Genomic DNA, 16,334 nt, shown 5'->3' on the forward strand with positions numbered 1-16,334 from the left:
ACAGCTCACATCATATACACACACTAAGAAAATTTTATTAAATGGATCATTGCCTAACATTTTTTCCATTATAACTTAACTTCTTAAAATCAACGTATTCTCTTATTCTTATTTATAATTGAACATGTGACAAACATCTATTATTGTTATCTTTGCTCATGCTCATTCTCAAGATTCTTTATTGCAAATTAATATAAGACATTACTCTTCATGTGGGAACATCATTCTTACTTTTTATCACTTGCTACTATGGATCAAGAGTACTTGCATGTTATATAATTTTCACCCCACATATAGAAATCATGTAAAGTGGATAATATAGGGCCAGTTTGTTTCAGCTTTAAAAAAATGAATTTTTTCTTTGTATTTTTGAAAATAGATTTTCTAAAACTGTTTTTCAAAATATTACAAGTTTTTTTATATTCGTTTTTTCTAAAATGAAACACTTAATTTGACATCCTATAACATAAACATACATAATTGAAGACCAAAATTTGGTCAAAATCATAATTATTTCAAAACGTTGTATTTCAAAAATAATTTTTATGAAAATCTATTTGAAATAGCTTCAAAATTAAGTGATTTTTTGAAATTTTGATATCCAAATTTTTTACCCATAAATAGATAAAATACCTAAAATCACATTTTAAGAATAACTATTCAAACAAAATTTTCATTTAAAGCTTTTATAAAAAGTTTCTTTGTAAAAAAAATTTTCACAAAATTTGGTAACACTATAAAAATCATTTTTAAAAAAAGCCAGAACAAACGGGGCCCATAGAGACTTGTGGTGAATCTTCTTCACCTAAGAATCTTCCCAAGTTTTTGTCACTCTGGTTGTGTTACCGTCATACAACACACATGAACATCAAATCAATATTCAAAATCCATAAAATGAACATATAGTTTATGAACCAATTGACAATGCGCAAGTCACAAATGAGCAAGAACAAATGATGGAAGAAATACAAGATAAGTCGTAAGAAGGATTGAAATGCAAGGAATACCTATTATTTCGAAAGATATATTATTTATTCATTTGAGCTTGAATGAATAGTCTGTAAATGGGTCTTTAAGACCAAACAAAACTCAAATGGCAATATTAAATGTTATAAAGCTAGACTCGTTGCTAAAGATTTTACTCAAAATGATGGTATTGACTAAAAAGAAACTTTTTATCCTATTTTAAAGAAGGAATCTTTCAGAATCATTTTGAATTTTGTGGCTTATTATAACTTAGAGATTCACCAAAATCGTTGTGAAGTCTGCTTTTCCGAATGATGATTTAGAAGAAAAAGTGTATACGACTCAACCTGAAGGGTTTGTTACTATAGGAAAGGAAAACCGATTTTGTAAATTAAAGAAATCAATATATTGATTAAAACAAACTTCTAGCCAGTGGTATCTTATACTTAACAATACCATTTTGTCATTTGGTATTTTATAAAACACTGTAGATCAGTGTATCTATATGAAAGTCAGTGGAAGAAAATTCATAATTTTGATCTTCTACGTTGATGATATTTTACTTATTGTCAATTATGTTGCTTTGTTGAATGATGTAGAGAATTGTTTCTCTAATAAGTGTGAAATGAAAGAAGAGAGTGAGACATCCTATATGATAAGAATATAAATATTTCGGAATGTATGATAATGACTGTTGGAATTTTCTCAAAAATGCTATATAAATAAAATATTAGAGAGATTCATAATGGATAAATTCTCCTCAAGGATAGTTCATATTCAGAAAGGGGGAAGTTTAATAAAATGAAATATCCTAAAAATGAAATGGAACAAAAATAAATTGAGTATATTTCATACGCATGAGTGATTGGGAGCTTGATGTATTCTCATACAAGGGTCGATATTAAAGTAATTATAAAATAAATTAGTGAAAAGTTGCAAAGAAGATTCTTAGGTACTAACAAGGCACCAATATTGCATGCTCATTTAAAAAAGATCATATTGCTTTGTAGACTACTCAGATTCATATTTGAGGGATGTATGGACTAAGGAGAATTTACACTTGGGCACGTCTTTCTTCTGGATGGAGGAGCAATACCATTGAAGAGTGGAAAATAGTCTATAATTACTACTTTTACTATGGAGGCAGAATTTATGGCATCCTTTAAGGCCACCATTCAATCATTGTGATTGCATAACTGTTAAAAGGGTAAGTATTTCCTTTATCATTTCCACAGGGATTGATGTGATACTATCGTCGTTCTACAGTTTAGTGTATTTTGAGCTAAGGTTGGGTAACAGTTTGGTAATATTAGATGTAAATAGCATGAAAGGTAAATAAAGACGATAAAATAGGGTTTGAAAACGATTTGAGAAAACTGTGCCAAGATCAGTGTTCATTAGTCTGCTTCATATGTACTCTAATGATGATGTATAAGAACCTATTAATTATTAATACAACCACGTATCCTCTCGATACTGTTTATCTCTAAAGCAATATCGTGAATATTATCATATTAACTGTCAGATGATCTCTCACGCCGAAAATCAACATGATAATCTTTAAAAACTCGATACAAGTGATTATCAACTCACAAATCTATCTCTAGAGTTTGTTTATTGATAGATGAACATCCTTTAGGTCAAGATTTGAAACATATCTCTCAATAGTGATCCAAAGCAACAAATAGGACATGAATAACAAGATATTCACCATATATTAATCATTAACCAAGCTCATACACAAAAGATTAAAAGAAATACATATTTACAAACTAACTACCTCCAAGCTCAAACAAAATGTTATTCATTTTCATAAGATCATAACTAACTTGAATCAAAACTTGGTAAAAGAGTTGAGAAATACCACAAAATCTATGAACAAAATATATACAAATATGATTCTAACAATAACTTTACTTCAAAATTTGTTATTGTAAAAAATATAGCTAGGCCACTAAGAATTTATTGTAATTATTCTGCAGTTGTGTTCTTTTCCAAGAGTGATAAGTATTCAAAGGGCACTAAACACATGAAATTGAAGTACTTATTAGTGAAAGAAGAGGTGCAAAAATAAAAAGTGTCATTTGAACACATGAAACAAATTTAATAATAGTAAATTCTTCAACTAAAGTTTAATGTTCGTATTGTATGACACTTGTAAATATTATAGTATGATTAGTATGTACATGAATAGTTTAATGTTCTTATTGTATGACACTTGTAAATTCAATTAATATTATGTTTCTACTTAGTGTTGTTATCCACATTATATTGCAAATATTATTGTGAATATGTGATGACAAAAGATGTCTTTAAAAAGACAATAAAGACGCATATTATTGTTTTCCTTAAAGTTATTTGAATTGAATTGATTTGTGATACAAAGAAGGAATCAAGTTGATGGATAACTTGTGACCGCCATGATCAGATCACTCCAAATCAATTAAAAATGATGCCTTATACTCTCAATGAATGACAAATAATTATGGTTTAAGATTGAAACATCAAAGTTGCAATATGAGACAAATGAGTTTTTTATTATTATTTTATTAATCCATTAAATATGACTAATGTAAGATAACCTAATGTGATGATTGTTAAGCTTAACAATAATTAAAGTCAATAAAATTTTTATTTTAAAATTCAAAATCTTCATTAATATAATTCAAATCTCTCTTATTTGCCTTTATGATAGTTGGATATAAAAGTGTCTATAAAATATAATCATTTGGAAAAACAACTTCTTTTTTTAACAAAAAATAAAATAAAATATACATAAAATAAAAGGGAAGATAGGGTAGAAGAATTTCAACCAAGAATAGGAGATTTTATCTGGCCACTCCCAACTTTAAATTGGCACCCTCCATTTTTCATAATGACAAAAATATCATTTTCATTATTTATTTTTCAAAAATTCACTTCCGATGTAAAAACATTAACTTTGTAAAAAATGGTAGAAATGAAAAATCTAATAGTTATATCAAGATATCCATATGAAAAATTTTGCAAGAGGGGAATTTTCTGCATTTTTATCAGAATTCTAAAAACATGGCATGAGTTTTAATCATATTTTTTTAAAAAAAAAAACATGGTATTTGCTTGCATTTTAATTGGATTTTTAAAAAAACCCGTCATTTTGTTGCAGATTTATCGATTTTTTGAAAAAAATCTGACATTTTTTGGGTAGGTGTTTGTGCATAAGTTTAAAAATCAAGTATGAGTTTTTACCTGGTTTTTTCAAAAATCTGGTATTTGTTAGCGGATTTTTTTTAAAAACCTGACATTTTGTTGCAGATTTACCAAATATTTTGGAAAAATCCGATATTTTATGGGTAGGGGTTTGTGCTCGTACCAGAGATTTCAAAAAGTTTGGTACATTTCTATCGGATATTTCAAAATATCAGGGAAGCATTGAAAAGTACCAGAATTTGTGAAAAATCCATTATAGCGAAACTTTTGCATAAAATCAAAAAATCTGATAGTTCAGTATGCTTCATTTGTGTGGTCCAGATCCTGATGTTTTTCCTACGGATTTTACATAGTTTTTCACCACTGACATTGTATGTTTGACTTACATGTTTAATATTCAACTTGTTTAAAAATTAATAGGCTTATGATATCTCTGACACTGATAATTTATTCGGTATTTGTACATGCAAAACAAACATGTACTGCAGGCTTCAACCGCTTCTATTTTCATTTATTTGATTCTGACTTGGAAGTTGTTGATTATTTATTGTACATAAAATACAAACAGGTACCAACTATCACTATTTGAGATTGCTGGTGTTACCTCCACAAAGTTGACATTTTCTATTGGATTTACCTGTATGAAACATGAAAGGGGGGGACTTCACACGTGCAGTTGAGAATGTAAAAGAGTTGTTCGCTTACGAGAAGTTGCTACAGAAGGTTTTGGCTACAAACTATGAACTGTCGTTTATGAATGTTGTGGTAGTAGTGTTTCAAAACTCAACTCATTTGTTGTGTCTGTTCCATATTTAAAAAAAAATGTTAGTGTGAAGTGTAAGAAGTATGTCAAATCACATAGGCATGGATATTTTATAGATCTAATGAACAACATCATATATTCGAATACGGAGTCTGAGTTTTTGGTACACCTGAAGGGTTTTGAGGTTGTATGTGCTGATATTCCTAAATTTGTCCAGTATGCGCGCGAAACTTGGTTGACACCGTATAAGAAAAAAGTTGTCATTGTTTGGACTAATATAGTCCCTCATTTAGGAAACACTACAACCAACATTTACATTGACGTGACTTTGAATACGAGTGCATTACTTATTATAAAACAATGACACCCTTTTTTCCTTTATGTTTTGAAGGGCTGAGTCTGCTCATTGGAGACTAAAAAACATGTTGACAGCTAGCAGGAGAGATTAATGTAGTAGTTGGAAAGTTGTGAACACCATGTTGAAGTTTCAAAGTTTCAATTAGATTGTCATTTCAGAAAAGTATTTCCAACATTGATCCTCGGTATAACACTTTATTTTACTTAAGATTGCACGACTTTGTTTCAAGAGAGCCTATACAACACATTGGAGTATCAGCACAAAATGGTAAAATTTGTTGGTTCTAACAAAATTGCATGTGATTGCTTCATTAGAATAACACATGTATTACCTTCTGCAAGTGAACTTGCAGGTCTTAAAATACAAGGTGAGTCTATTTTGTTAGAATCGATTCATGTGTTTTGGAAGAAATTATTAATTGAAAAGCATGAGGTCACTAAAGAAGAGAATGTGACACAATTAGATTTATAAGAAAAGTGTGAAAGATTGAAGAGGTATTTCAATACGCTGGATATTGTAGGCCAGATGTTGATGAAGAAAAAAGTTCGAGAACTAACTCATCCATCCACATCGTCCATGTGTCCGCCACATTGAAATTCAAGCCAAAGAGGAAAAATAAGAAGAGAGTGATATGCATCATGATCCTTCGTAGTAAGAGTATGTTGAGGGCTCGCGGGAAAGTCAGTCTACGAAGAGATCATTTACAAAACCAGTTGAAACTCAACCAATTAGTCAGTCTTCAAGACTTCTTTACTTGTCTCAATTTCCAAATTTCTTACATAAGTACATTGATGACATTATTGATGTGGGTAAAAATGACAATTGTGGTTTCAGTGCTTTTGCAAGCTTACTTGGATATGGCGAAGAGTCTTGGCCTTTGGTTCGGACACAGTTAGATGGTGAAGTTTATCAACACTGCCAGTTGTATTCCAAGTTGTTTTGTGACACGGTACCATGAGTTACAAGTGTCTTACGGGTAGCTAGCTTAGGTGTGTGTAGTTGTGAGAAGTGTATGATGATTTCTAATATGGGTTACCCTATTACTTCTAAATATAATGTCATATTGATAGTGTTGTCCAGGAACCTTAAAATCACATTCTTCCCATTATTGATAACTTCATGCATAGCTTTAAGTAGACACAAAATGATTGCAGTTGCTTTTGTTGACAACAGTCGTTTGACTTAAATGAAGTTGAAATCCAATTATGCCTTGCCTCTTGTCAGAGACCGATGGAGACAAAATTGCAGTGAAGATGCACGAGCATAAGCATCAGCATATGCGAGACGTATTAGGCACTAGAAAAAGAAGTTAGAAAGTCAACATAATTTATTTTGTCTTGATATTGTAGCACTTTTTGCGTTATATGTATATATTTTATCAGATATAATTTGATAAGAATATTAAAAAGTTTTGTTTCTTACGAAATCTATCTACTACCTGCCAAAATTTTCAAAAATTTTGGTCTGTACTAGATTTTTTAAAATATCCAATAGGTCTTATAGTTTATCAGATTTTTCAAAATATCTGGTACAATTGCATTGATTTTTTTAAATAATCGATATATATGCACTAAATTTTCCAAATATTCGATATTTCTTCAACAATTTTCCAAAATCTTAAGAATTTTTACCAACAATTTCTAAAATGTTCAGTAATTCTTCATACTTTTGCAAAATATTCAATTCTCTTCGTCCCAACAAAAAAAAAAAAAAGACAAAAAAAAAATCTGATTCTTCAACGAAAAATCTGATAATTGCATATACTTTTAAAAGATCGATTTTTTATTTAATAAAGACAGAAGTGTAATTGCAGCCCTCATGTGGGGGGTTGACAGGTCAAGATAGAGAGGGCTTCCAAGACTAATGACAAGAAATTTACAACGTAGGTCCAATTACGATTTAATACTCACATGAAAATTCATAAAAATTACAAAATCACAATTTAATATACATATAAAAATTCATAAAAATTATAAAATCACGATTTAAAATACAGGTTTACCAACATTTCACCGCGTATATCTTTAAAATACAGGTTTAAAGAATCTCTAGTATTCTTTTCTTCTTGGAAAGAACCCAAAACATATCATTATTCATTGATGACCTTTCGTAATAAGTTTTTAATTTAAGTTTAACTTAACTGGATTTTCGTTGGACGTTAGTGTAAAACTAACTTACACAACAACCTAAGGTCCATATCTCCCTTTTCTCATTTGAAAATCACATAAAACAAAAGTCTACCCATAATAACCCCCATAGGACATTACTACTAATAATAAAAAGTTAGACCATCTCCAATGGTAGTTCCTTCTAATAAGTTCTCCACCTAGACATGCCACATCATAGTACCATTGCATTGCAATGCAACTATGATTAAATTGTGGTACCCAATCAAATTAGTTTATGAGGTAAAGTTGTGGGCCCAATAATAACTTTTTAGAATTACACAATTAAAATAAAAATTATAAAAATTATTTTAAGATGATGTGGCTAGTGGGACCCATAAAGAACCCAAAAATGGGTTGCACCATTGGAGATGCTCTTAAAAACTACCCAACATTGGAAAGGCCCCTTTCATTATGTATGTCTTTTTTTCAGGACTAGTCAATCTAAAGATAAAAAATTGAAGACTAAATATTTCAAAAAATAATAATAATTGGAAACTAAAACTAAATGACCACTAAAATAAGAACCCAGGTAGACCTTAATCCTATATAAGTCATTTCCTCATAAAAATAATCAACTTTAAAAGGGTTCCCCCTTCATAAAGCAAGGTTTCAATCTCGGTGTTTCATTGCCTTATCTGTTTAACTTTGATCGTTAACCTTGCCATATGCCACTGGAATAACAGTCATGTCTGGCAAGGGAGAGTTATTTTAATACCTACAAATTGCAGATTTTTTTTCACTTAAAAGATATTGGTGTCAACATCGCAGAAATTCGTGTCAGAGAAATAAAGTCCAAAGCAAAATCTCTTGTTTGTATGATTTTTCTTTCCATCAACTACAACTTTTCTAGAATAACCTAATCAAAAAGCTCATAATAATCAATAAATACAAACTATAGCCTATACCGATTACGACAAGAAGGAGGGAGGGAGGGAGAGGGGCTAGAAAAACAACACATTTACCTGATTAGAATTGGCTAATGAAAAAATCAAATAGGGAATGAGTTGATAACTACAGGTAGGGATCGCTTCAATGGTTCGACCAATTTAACTAAATCATTTTTGCAGTGGTTTTGCCTTGCGGATGTGGCCCATGCTATTGACTAAATCCTTGCGAGTGCAGACAGGGAACGTATTGACGTCTTTGAATGCTTTCAACCTCCACAGAACATATGGGAAGCTGAGCTGATCCCTAGAAGTGAAGCGAACCACCTCATTAAACCAGACGCACATCAACAGATTAGATAGTGGTGTGAGCTTCCTCACGATAACAGAGGCTTCACATAGAGCTGCAAAAACAAGTTTGACTGAACATTATAAAATATTGGTGGGGTGATAACGAAAAAGTTCAATCAATGAAAGTAAATGTTTGGTAACAGACTCAATGACAGGATTGGCATCTATCGACATACATATAGCTAAAGACAAAAAAAAAATATCAAAGGATGACAGCAAATCTTGGATAAAAGTTAAAACAGATCCGAAAAATTTCTCTTATGAAGAAAAGAAGACAGTTTTATAATCACTGTTAGCTGATGAAAATGGAATCAATTTATACCTTTCTTTCCATTTAACCTTCTGTCTCCAGGCAAGCCATCTTTTTTGTATTGATTCAGTTGCACTTCAACTTCTTCCGGCTTGGCTTTGTTTTTCTTGACAACAGCCTTGGCCTCCTCATAGACACTGCTACGAGCTCCGTGTTCTGAAATGGCAAGTATAGAGTTTGTGCGCCAGAGGAGTGCTTCCAACACACCTAGTGGGTCCCTCCTAAATTGGGACTTGGAGTCTACCCAAATAGAGTATTTTGCTTGAGGGAAAAGACGATGGGTTAACATCTGAAAGACACCAAGCCCACACGCGGTTAAAAATAAGAAACAAATAGCAAAAAAGCTTTATAAGAAGAAAGTCCCCCCTCCACTCCCCGAAAAACATGTGTAAAACCATCATTTGCATATATCAGATTTTCCTTGACAAAATAGAGCGCGTATCCATGGAGTTAATGAAGATGACAATCATTTTGTACATGGCTCACATAGCAGCGAATGGAAAAAACACGACTCGCATGAGAACATTTTGGTAGGGCATGCGAAAGTGCAGCAACACGATGATTATGCACATGAAATGAAACATTATCAAGATGTAGCAAATGATGTATAGGAGAGAGGGCTGAGAGGCGGGCATCAAAGATTTAATACCTTTGGAATTTTACCATTCAACCTTTGATCAGAAAAGGGAAGATCCTGAACGACAACAATACGCCACTTTCCTACAAATCCATTGTCTCCAACTCTGCGACCCACTAATTCCTGTGCTTTTAGTGTGATCTCATCCCAGAATGCTACATAGCAAACCTGCATACCACTAAATAGATTTGGCAAATAAGATTAGTGACTTCTAAGATACATCAAGAATAAAGTCTCATACTACTTAAATAACCTTTTTAAGTGAAGCCTGTGACATTCCAATTGGTTGATAGAGATCATCTCCACCACCAAATGCACAAGTAGATACCACCACTTTGCAACCTTGCATGAAACTTTTATCTTCATCAGATATCCTAAATCCTCCATCCACACTGTAGAACCCACAATGTGCCATTGTAGTTTCTTTCACCTATACCATGAAGAAACAAAGCAAACTATATATTACATATATTACAGTATATTTAACTATAAACCAATTATGTCAAGTAGTGAAAACTAGTAGCCAAAAAATGTGATATTAAAACTATTCTGGTAGAAAATGATTTAAGCAGCACTATTCACCTCGAAACTTCTATCTCTTTCCTCAAATGTTTGATTTCCAGTAAATAAATTAAACCTTATATCCTCCGCACGTAATTGAGACAATGTAGCATTGCCTCCTTCAAAAGACAAATCATTTCCTGACACGTACAAGATTTCACGAATAGGTAAAGTAGATTCTTCTTCCACAGGAATCTCTAGTTGCTCAAGTTTTTCAGGTGGTAGAAGCTTCAAGCAACCTGTTAGAATCAACTCATATGTCATACACAACATCGGCCTCCTTAAGTTTTATCAAAATGAAATAGAAAACCTCGCTCATTTCTACAAATGATATGAAAGAATTAAGGGCAGCCAAAATAAGTACATGTTTTCATTCACTCTTGTGATATACCACTAACAAAAGTGTTTATTAAAGCATGATATTAATTTTGGCACACTTATGTATGATTCTATTTATGGTGGAGACAAAATTGATTATAGAATTATAGGTGTAGAATTGACTTTGACATGTTTGGATGTTCTCGTGTATAATTGATTTTGAATTCAAAATTAATTGTAACTTGAAGCTAGAATTTGACACTTTGCATTCATTTTCAATCCACTTTTATATAATTGTACCCAAACCTAAACTAAATTACTTTACATTCAACTCAATTTCGTCCAGAATATAAATTTTTTATAATCAATTTATTCAAAATCAATTTAACACCACCGCTAACCCAAACACAATATTACACTCAAATTTATTGTTAAACTTACTTTTACATAAATATATACAAAACATAAATCCCTCATCTTAAACTCACTTTACAAAATCAATTCACTCAGAATCAATTTGTCTCGCGCATAATCAAACACAAACTAAAACATAAACCAGCAAGCAAATCAACTAGTAACTTCATACCACAATCAATTCAACAAAATCAATTAATTCAAAATCAAAATCAACAACAAAAAAGGATTCGATTAAGGACTTACGTTCTCTAACACCAGCAACAACATGAGTAGTAGGATCAAGCCGATTCAAATTAGTTTTCACATGCAATTCTTGAGCCAATGTAGGACTAGATCGATCATCATCTTGATTACCTGGTGCTGTTTTAATAACATTAGAAGCACTAGGTCTTAGGCCAATTCGTGTTGCTTCGTAAAACAGCAAAAACGCAGCTGGAATAATGATGAGTAGCATCCAGTATTTGACTAGAAGCTTCCTGATTAATCGTCGGTTGCCGAGTTTCTTCCGTTTCCGGCGAGCGCGAACGCGCATGCGACCTAGTTCATCGGTTTCGTCGTCGGAGATCGTTACGGCGTGGTGGTTGTTGGCGGTGGTGTGGAACATTGAGGAAGGTGTGTGATGGGCAATGGAAAGAGGGGAAAATCGGAATGGTAACGAAATTAATAACTGCCTCTCTCTCTTTCTCTGTGATTGATAGCAATTGATTATTTTTATTATTATTATTATTACTTGTTCGAGCTCCAAAAATAAAATAGTTACTCTCTTTATTCTATAATATACTTAACTAGTAACAAACCCGTGCGTTCGCACGGGTTCTGGTATGGGACGCGCATTTGTTTTAAATATATATTTTTTAATAAAAAATGTCTGATTACCCGTGAAAAAATAATAATTGAATGTATAATTAATAAAAAATATTTTGATCAGTAATTTCATGTCCCGTTAATAATCAATATTTTGATCAACGACTTCATGTCCCGTTAATAATCAATATTTTGATCAATAACTTCATGTTCCCGTATATAAATATTAGTTTGATCAATAACTTCATGTCCCTATGTACCTTAAAAAATATTTTGATCAGTAACTTCAAGTCTCGTTAATAATCAATATTTTGATCAGTAACTTCATGTCTCGCTAATAATCTTAATCAATAACCTCATGTTCTCTTGGACAAAAATTTTAGTAAAACATAATATTATTTTTGCATCAGATTTTATACGCTAAAACTAACTTAAAAAATATTACAAATTGTAAAATTGATTTACGTATTAAGTTTATTCACAAAAATTGTTGGCCTTAAAATCACTTACTATCAAATTCATTAAATGAATATTATGATAGTGAATGATAAAAAATTTAAAAACAATCATTAATTGTAGAAGGTAAAGTAAACCGTTTTAAGTATTAAAACCAATATATTAAGAAAATTTCTTTACCCACCTCCTAACCTTCTTAGTCACCTCTGGTGAATTTACCAAAATACCCCTTGTTTCGGAAATACATTTCCGAAAACGTACTTTTATTGAAAAAAAAAGGTGTTTTCGGAAATGCACTTCCGAAAACACGAAAAAAAGGTGTTTTCGGAGATGCATTTCTGAAAACACCCTCTTTTTTGAGTTTTCGGAGATGCATTTCCGAAAACACCCCCTTTTTGGGAGAGGGGTGTCTTCGGAGATGCATATCCGAAATATTACAAGACCGAATTGGTCTTGGAATGTTTCGGATATACACTTCCGAAAGAATTCAATAATTATTAAAAAATTAAAATCAAGGTGAATCAATACAATTAATAGGTATAAAATCAAGGTGAATCAATAAACTCAAGGTGAATCAAAATTTCCTAAACAATTTTAAAGTTAAAAATTAGGGTTAAATACGTTTTTAGTCCCTATAAATAAGGGACCCGTGTATTTACATTTAAACTCATGGATACCCGTGTATTTGCACGAGGTACTAATGTATTGCGTGTATTTGCTTCCAAATCTAATAAAAATGAAAAGAAAGAAAAATAAAATAGCTTAACCAAAATAATTTATTATTTAAAAAAAATACATATTTTTTACTTACAAATAATATATTTTAATTTTAAAATAAAAAAATTAAACTATATCATAGATATTATAAACTAATAAAATAAAATAAAATATAGATTATAAACTAATAACTCTATGATAAAAAATAGAGACAAATGATTTTTATTTTTAAATCATGAATTTACTTATACATTATTTTCTTTTTAAAAGCAATAATTTTAGAAACTATTTATTAAAAAAATCATAAAGTCATAACTTTAAATTGTTTAGAAAATGTACACGTCTTTGAAAATAGAAGACGCAAACAGTGTTGAGTAGACATCTTTAATTTGAAAATGTGAAATTGAAAAGTGGTTTAGAAAAGTGATTGAGTACAAGTTAAAAGATATTGAGTAAAAGATAGTATTAAATGTTTTAGATCAATAATAAATTGTATCCCATATATAAATATTATTTTTATTTATGTGAGATGAAAGTTGAAGGTAGATGGGTGAGTTGAAAAATGAGGAAAAGAGATGAAAGTCGCAATCTGATGAGAAGAGAGACATGACTGCAAAAGTGATGCCTGAATAGTAGACTTTTCAACACATTCAACTTATTTTGAAGGAATACTGAGACTATTTAGGTGTACTTTCAAATTAGACATGCAAAAAGATATTTGGTAGGAATATCAAGTTTTAACTAAATTCAAATTTTTATTTTAACTAAAATTTTGCAATATCAAGTTTTAAAATAAAAATAAAAATACATAGAGCACGTTCAAAGTAATGATTTATTATATTTGTTACTTTTATCAATTCAATGTTATAGGGAGTCACAGCTAATAATAACATCTATTCACTTTTTTTTTTGTGTATTCACGTTGTACAATATAATATCAATGATCAACATAATTTACATAGGGAGTCACAAAAATCTAAGATATCACATGCGATATATTTTTCTGGTTTCACACAATTTATTCTATGGGTCATGCTAACATGTGCCCTAAGGGCACATGTTAAGAAAACTATAATTAGAAAAAGTTAAATGTAATCAAATGTAATAAAGTTATATTTAAAGTTTCAATATATTGAATGCACGCGTTCCAAGAAGATATTTCTATAAATATTTCATTACCTTGTGCCCTTAGAGCATAAATATAGGGGGTGGTATTTGCCACATGTACCACTTGTGTCATAATAGTATGGATAATTGAATGGAAATGGTGTAGTATTACATAACCACCATATCCAAATAATGCTACGGTGCTTTTCAATTTTTTAGTGTATATTGTGTGATTAGTGGGACCCATTTTAAGTTTTTAGATGGGTAGTATGGATATTTACAAATTTTAATTAGTGGTTTAAATAATTGAGAAGTGTAAAATAATATATTATATTAAGTGGGGTCCATTTATACCACCAAATTGGGTGGTATGAATGTGGATGCTCTTAGGGAACATGTTAGCTTTTCCCTTATTCTATTAACTTATCTAACACTCATCTCCCTACAATTTTGACACACTTTTCCATAAACCATAATTTATTTGTCACTTTGAATTTTTTTTTGATCAAAACAAACTTAGCACATTTCATTAATTAAAAATATGCTCAATACAAAGAGGAGGTACATTAAAACTTATACGCCTAGACCAAGAATTAGCCGCCTTTGCTAGCACGTGGGCAGCCATATTCGCTTGGCGCTTAATAAACTTAACCTCAAAGTTTGAATAACATTGTAGCAATCTCTGTATAGATAAAATAATCAAACTAAATTCAGAGTTTCCGCTATGGGTAGAATGAATAGCCTGAATAACCCGAAGGGAATCACTTTCAAAAATGACTTTATCAAAATGATTTAGAATAGCTTCCCGGATTGCCTCCTTAAGGGCCACAGCTTCTGCCTCATCAACAGAAAGAAAATTCGAATCCCACGCCGAACCTGCTAAGATAAAATTACCTTGATTATTTCTAACACACCAGCCCCTGTTAGTAGTACCACGGTTATTACTAAATCCCGCGTCTACATTACATTTCAACCAACATTTGTCACTTTGAATTATTCACTTTCAATTTCACACACTTTTACATTAACAACTATTTAATTATTATTATTATAATGGAGTAATAAATTATTATTGAATAGGTTTTGATTTGTAATAATGTTTCTAAATTGTAAATGAGACCAATTTCATTGCTACAAATAATTATGTCACTATTAAGAATCAACTAATATCGTTGAACCATTTTATATATTGTACAATTCTGTAGACTATCATAAATAATTATAACACTCTTAAATCTTAATTATTGGTTAAATGCAACAATAATACAATTATAAAATATTAAATTTTAAAGTTTAATGCAATAATAAATTTTATAAATAACACTCTTAATTATTAATTATAAATAACACTTTTAATAAGATAGAAAAAATTTGGCCATAAACAATTAAAGTGTGATAAGTTTCATTTTTTTAATATAATTTTAATTAAGTAATTGACTTATTTTATTATTATATAAAAATTGAGTTATTTGGACTCAGTTAACATTATTTTAATTTGATCCAAATATATTATGCTGCTAGTATTCATATTCTCAATCACAATACAATTAATATCTCAATCACAATTTTCATCTCAGTAATCCTTGTTATGTTTGCAATTCTTGCATCCAAATATTCTCAGTCACAAAACAATTTATATCTCAGTCACTCTTTTGATCTCAGTCTTTGTTATGTTTGCAACTCCTCCTCCGATATGTGTTAAGTATCCCAAACATCAATACCTCCTGAACATGATAGATACAACAAAATTATAATAATCTCATAAAGAATAAATTAATCATTAGAAAAAATTAATCTTAAATCTCTGTTTTTATTATAGCATTTATGATTGAAGACAAATTTAATGAGATTACAACCAGTAGAAGAAATAATTTATAAATAATTTAATGCAAAAATATATAATTAAAAAATCTTAAATGTAAAGAAATAATTTTCAGTTCTATAGATAAATAAAAAGATCTATAATAAGAAATAAAACAAAAAATATAAGAAATAAAATAAAACAAAAAAGAACTATAATAACAAAAATAAAAAATTTCGAATTTTGTATTTATTAAATAAATTATTCATTATAATAAATAAAAGTAATGATAAAATTAATCCTTATTTCATTCTAATTTAATGGTTATTTAATGACCAATATTGAGTGAAAAACATAATAATATAAGTTTCATTGGGACCCAAAATGTCATGCTTGTTAAATATTGCAAGTAGAATTGTTACTTTCTAGGAGATGGAAATGTGATGTCCTATCATAGCAGAAAAATAGAGTGGCTAAATAAAAATATTATATATTTTATAGCATAGAGAATAGAAAATGGCATACAA

General features: G+C 30.2%; 1 protein-coding gene across 1 annotated transcript; it reads right to left on the bottom strand.

Moving 5' to 3' along the window:
* Positions 1–8,147: 8,147 nt before the first annotated feature.
* Positions 8,148–11,621, bottom strand: LOC131596567 (probable hexosyltransferase MUCI70). The gene is made up of 6 exons (XM_058869251.1): positions 11,166–11,621; positions 10,209–10,426; positions 9,880–10,056; positions 9,639–9,794; positions 9,002–9,278; positions 8,148–8,732 (listed from the first exon to the last, which is right to left on the bottom strand). The coding sequence occupies exons 1-6, from the start codon at positions 11,524–11,526 to the stop codon at positions 8,500–8,502; spliced, it is 1,422 nt and encodes a 473-aa protein (XP_058725234.1). The 5' UTR covers positions 11,527–11,621; the 3' UTR covers positions 8,148–8,499.
* Between the last annotated feature and the right edge of the window lie 4,713 nt (positions 11,622–16,334).

This window comes from Vicia villosa, linkage group LG4, assembly GCF_029867415.1.
Source record: "Vicia villosa cultivar HV-30 ecotype Madison, WI linkage group LG4, Vvil1.0, whole genome shotgun sequence".
Classification (NCBI taxonomy): Eukaryota; Viridiplantae; Streptophyta; class Magnoliopsida; order Fabales; family Fabaceae; genus Vicia; species Vicia villosa.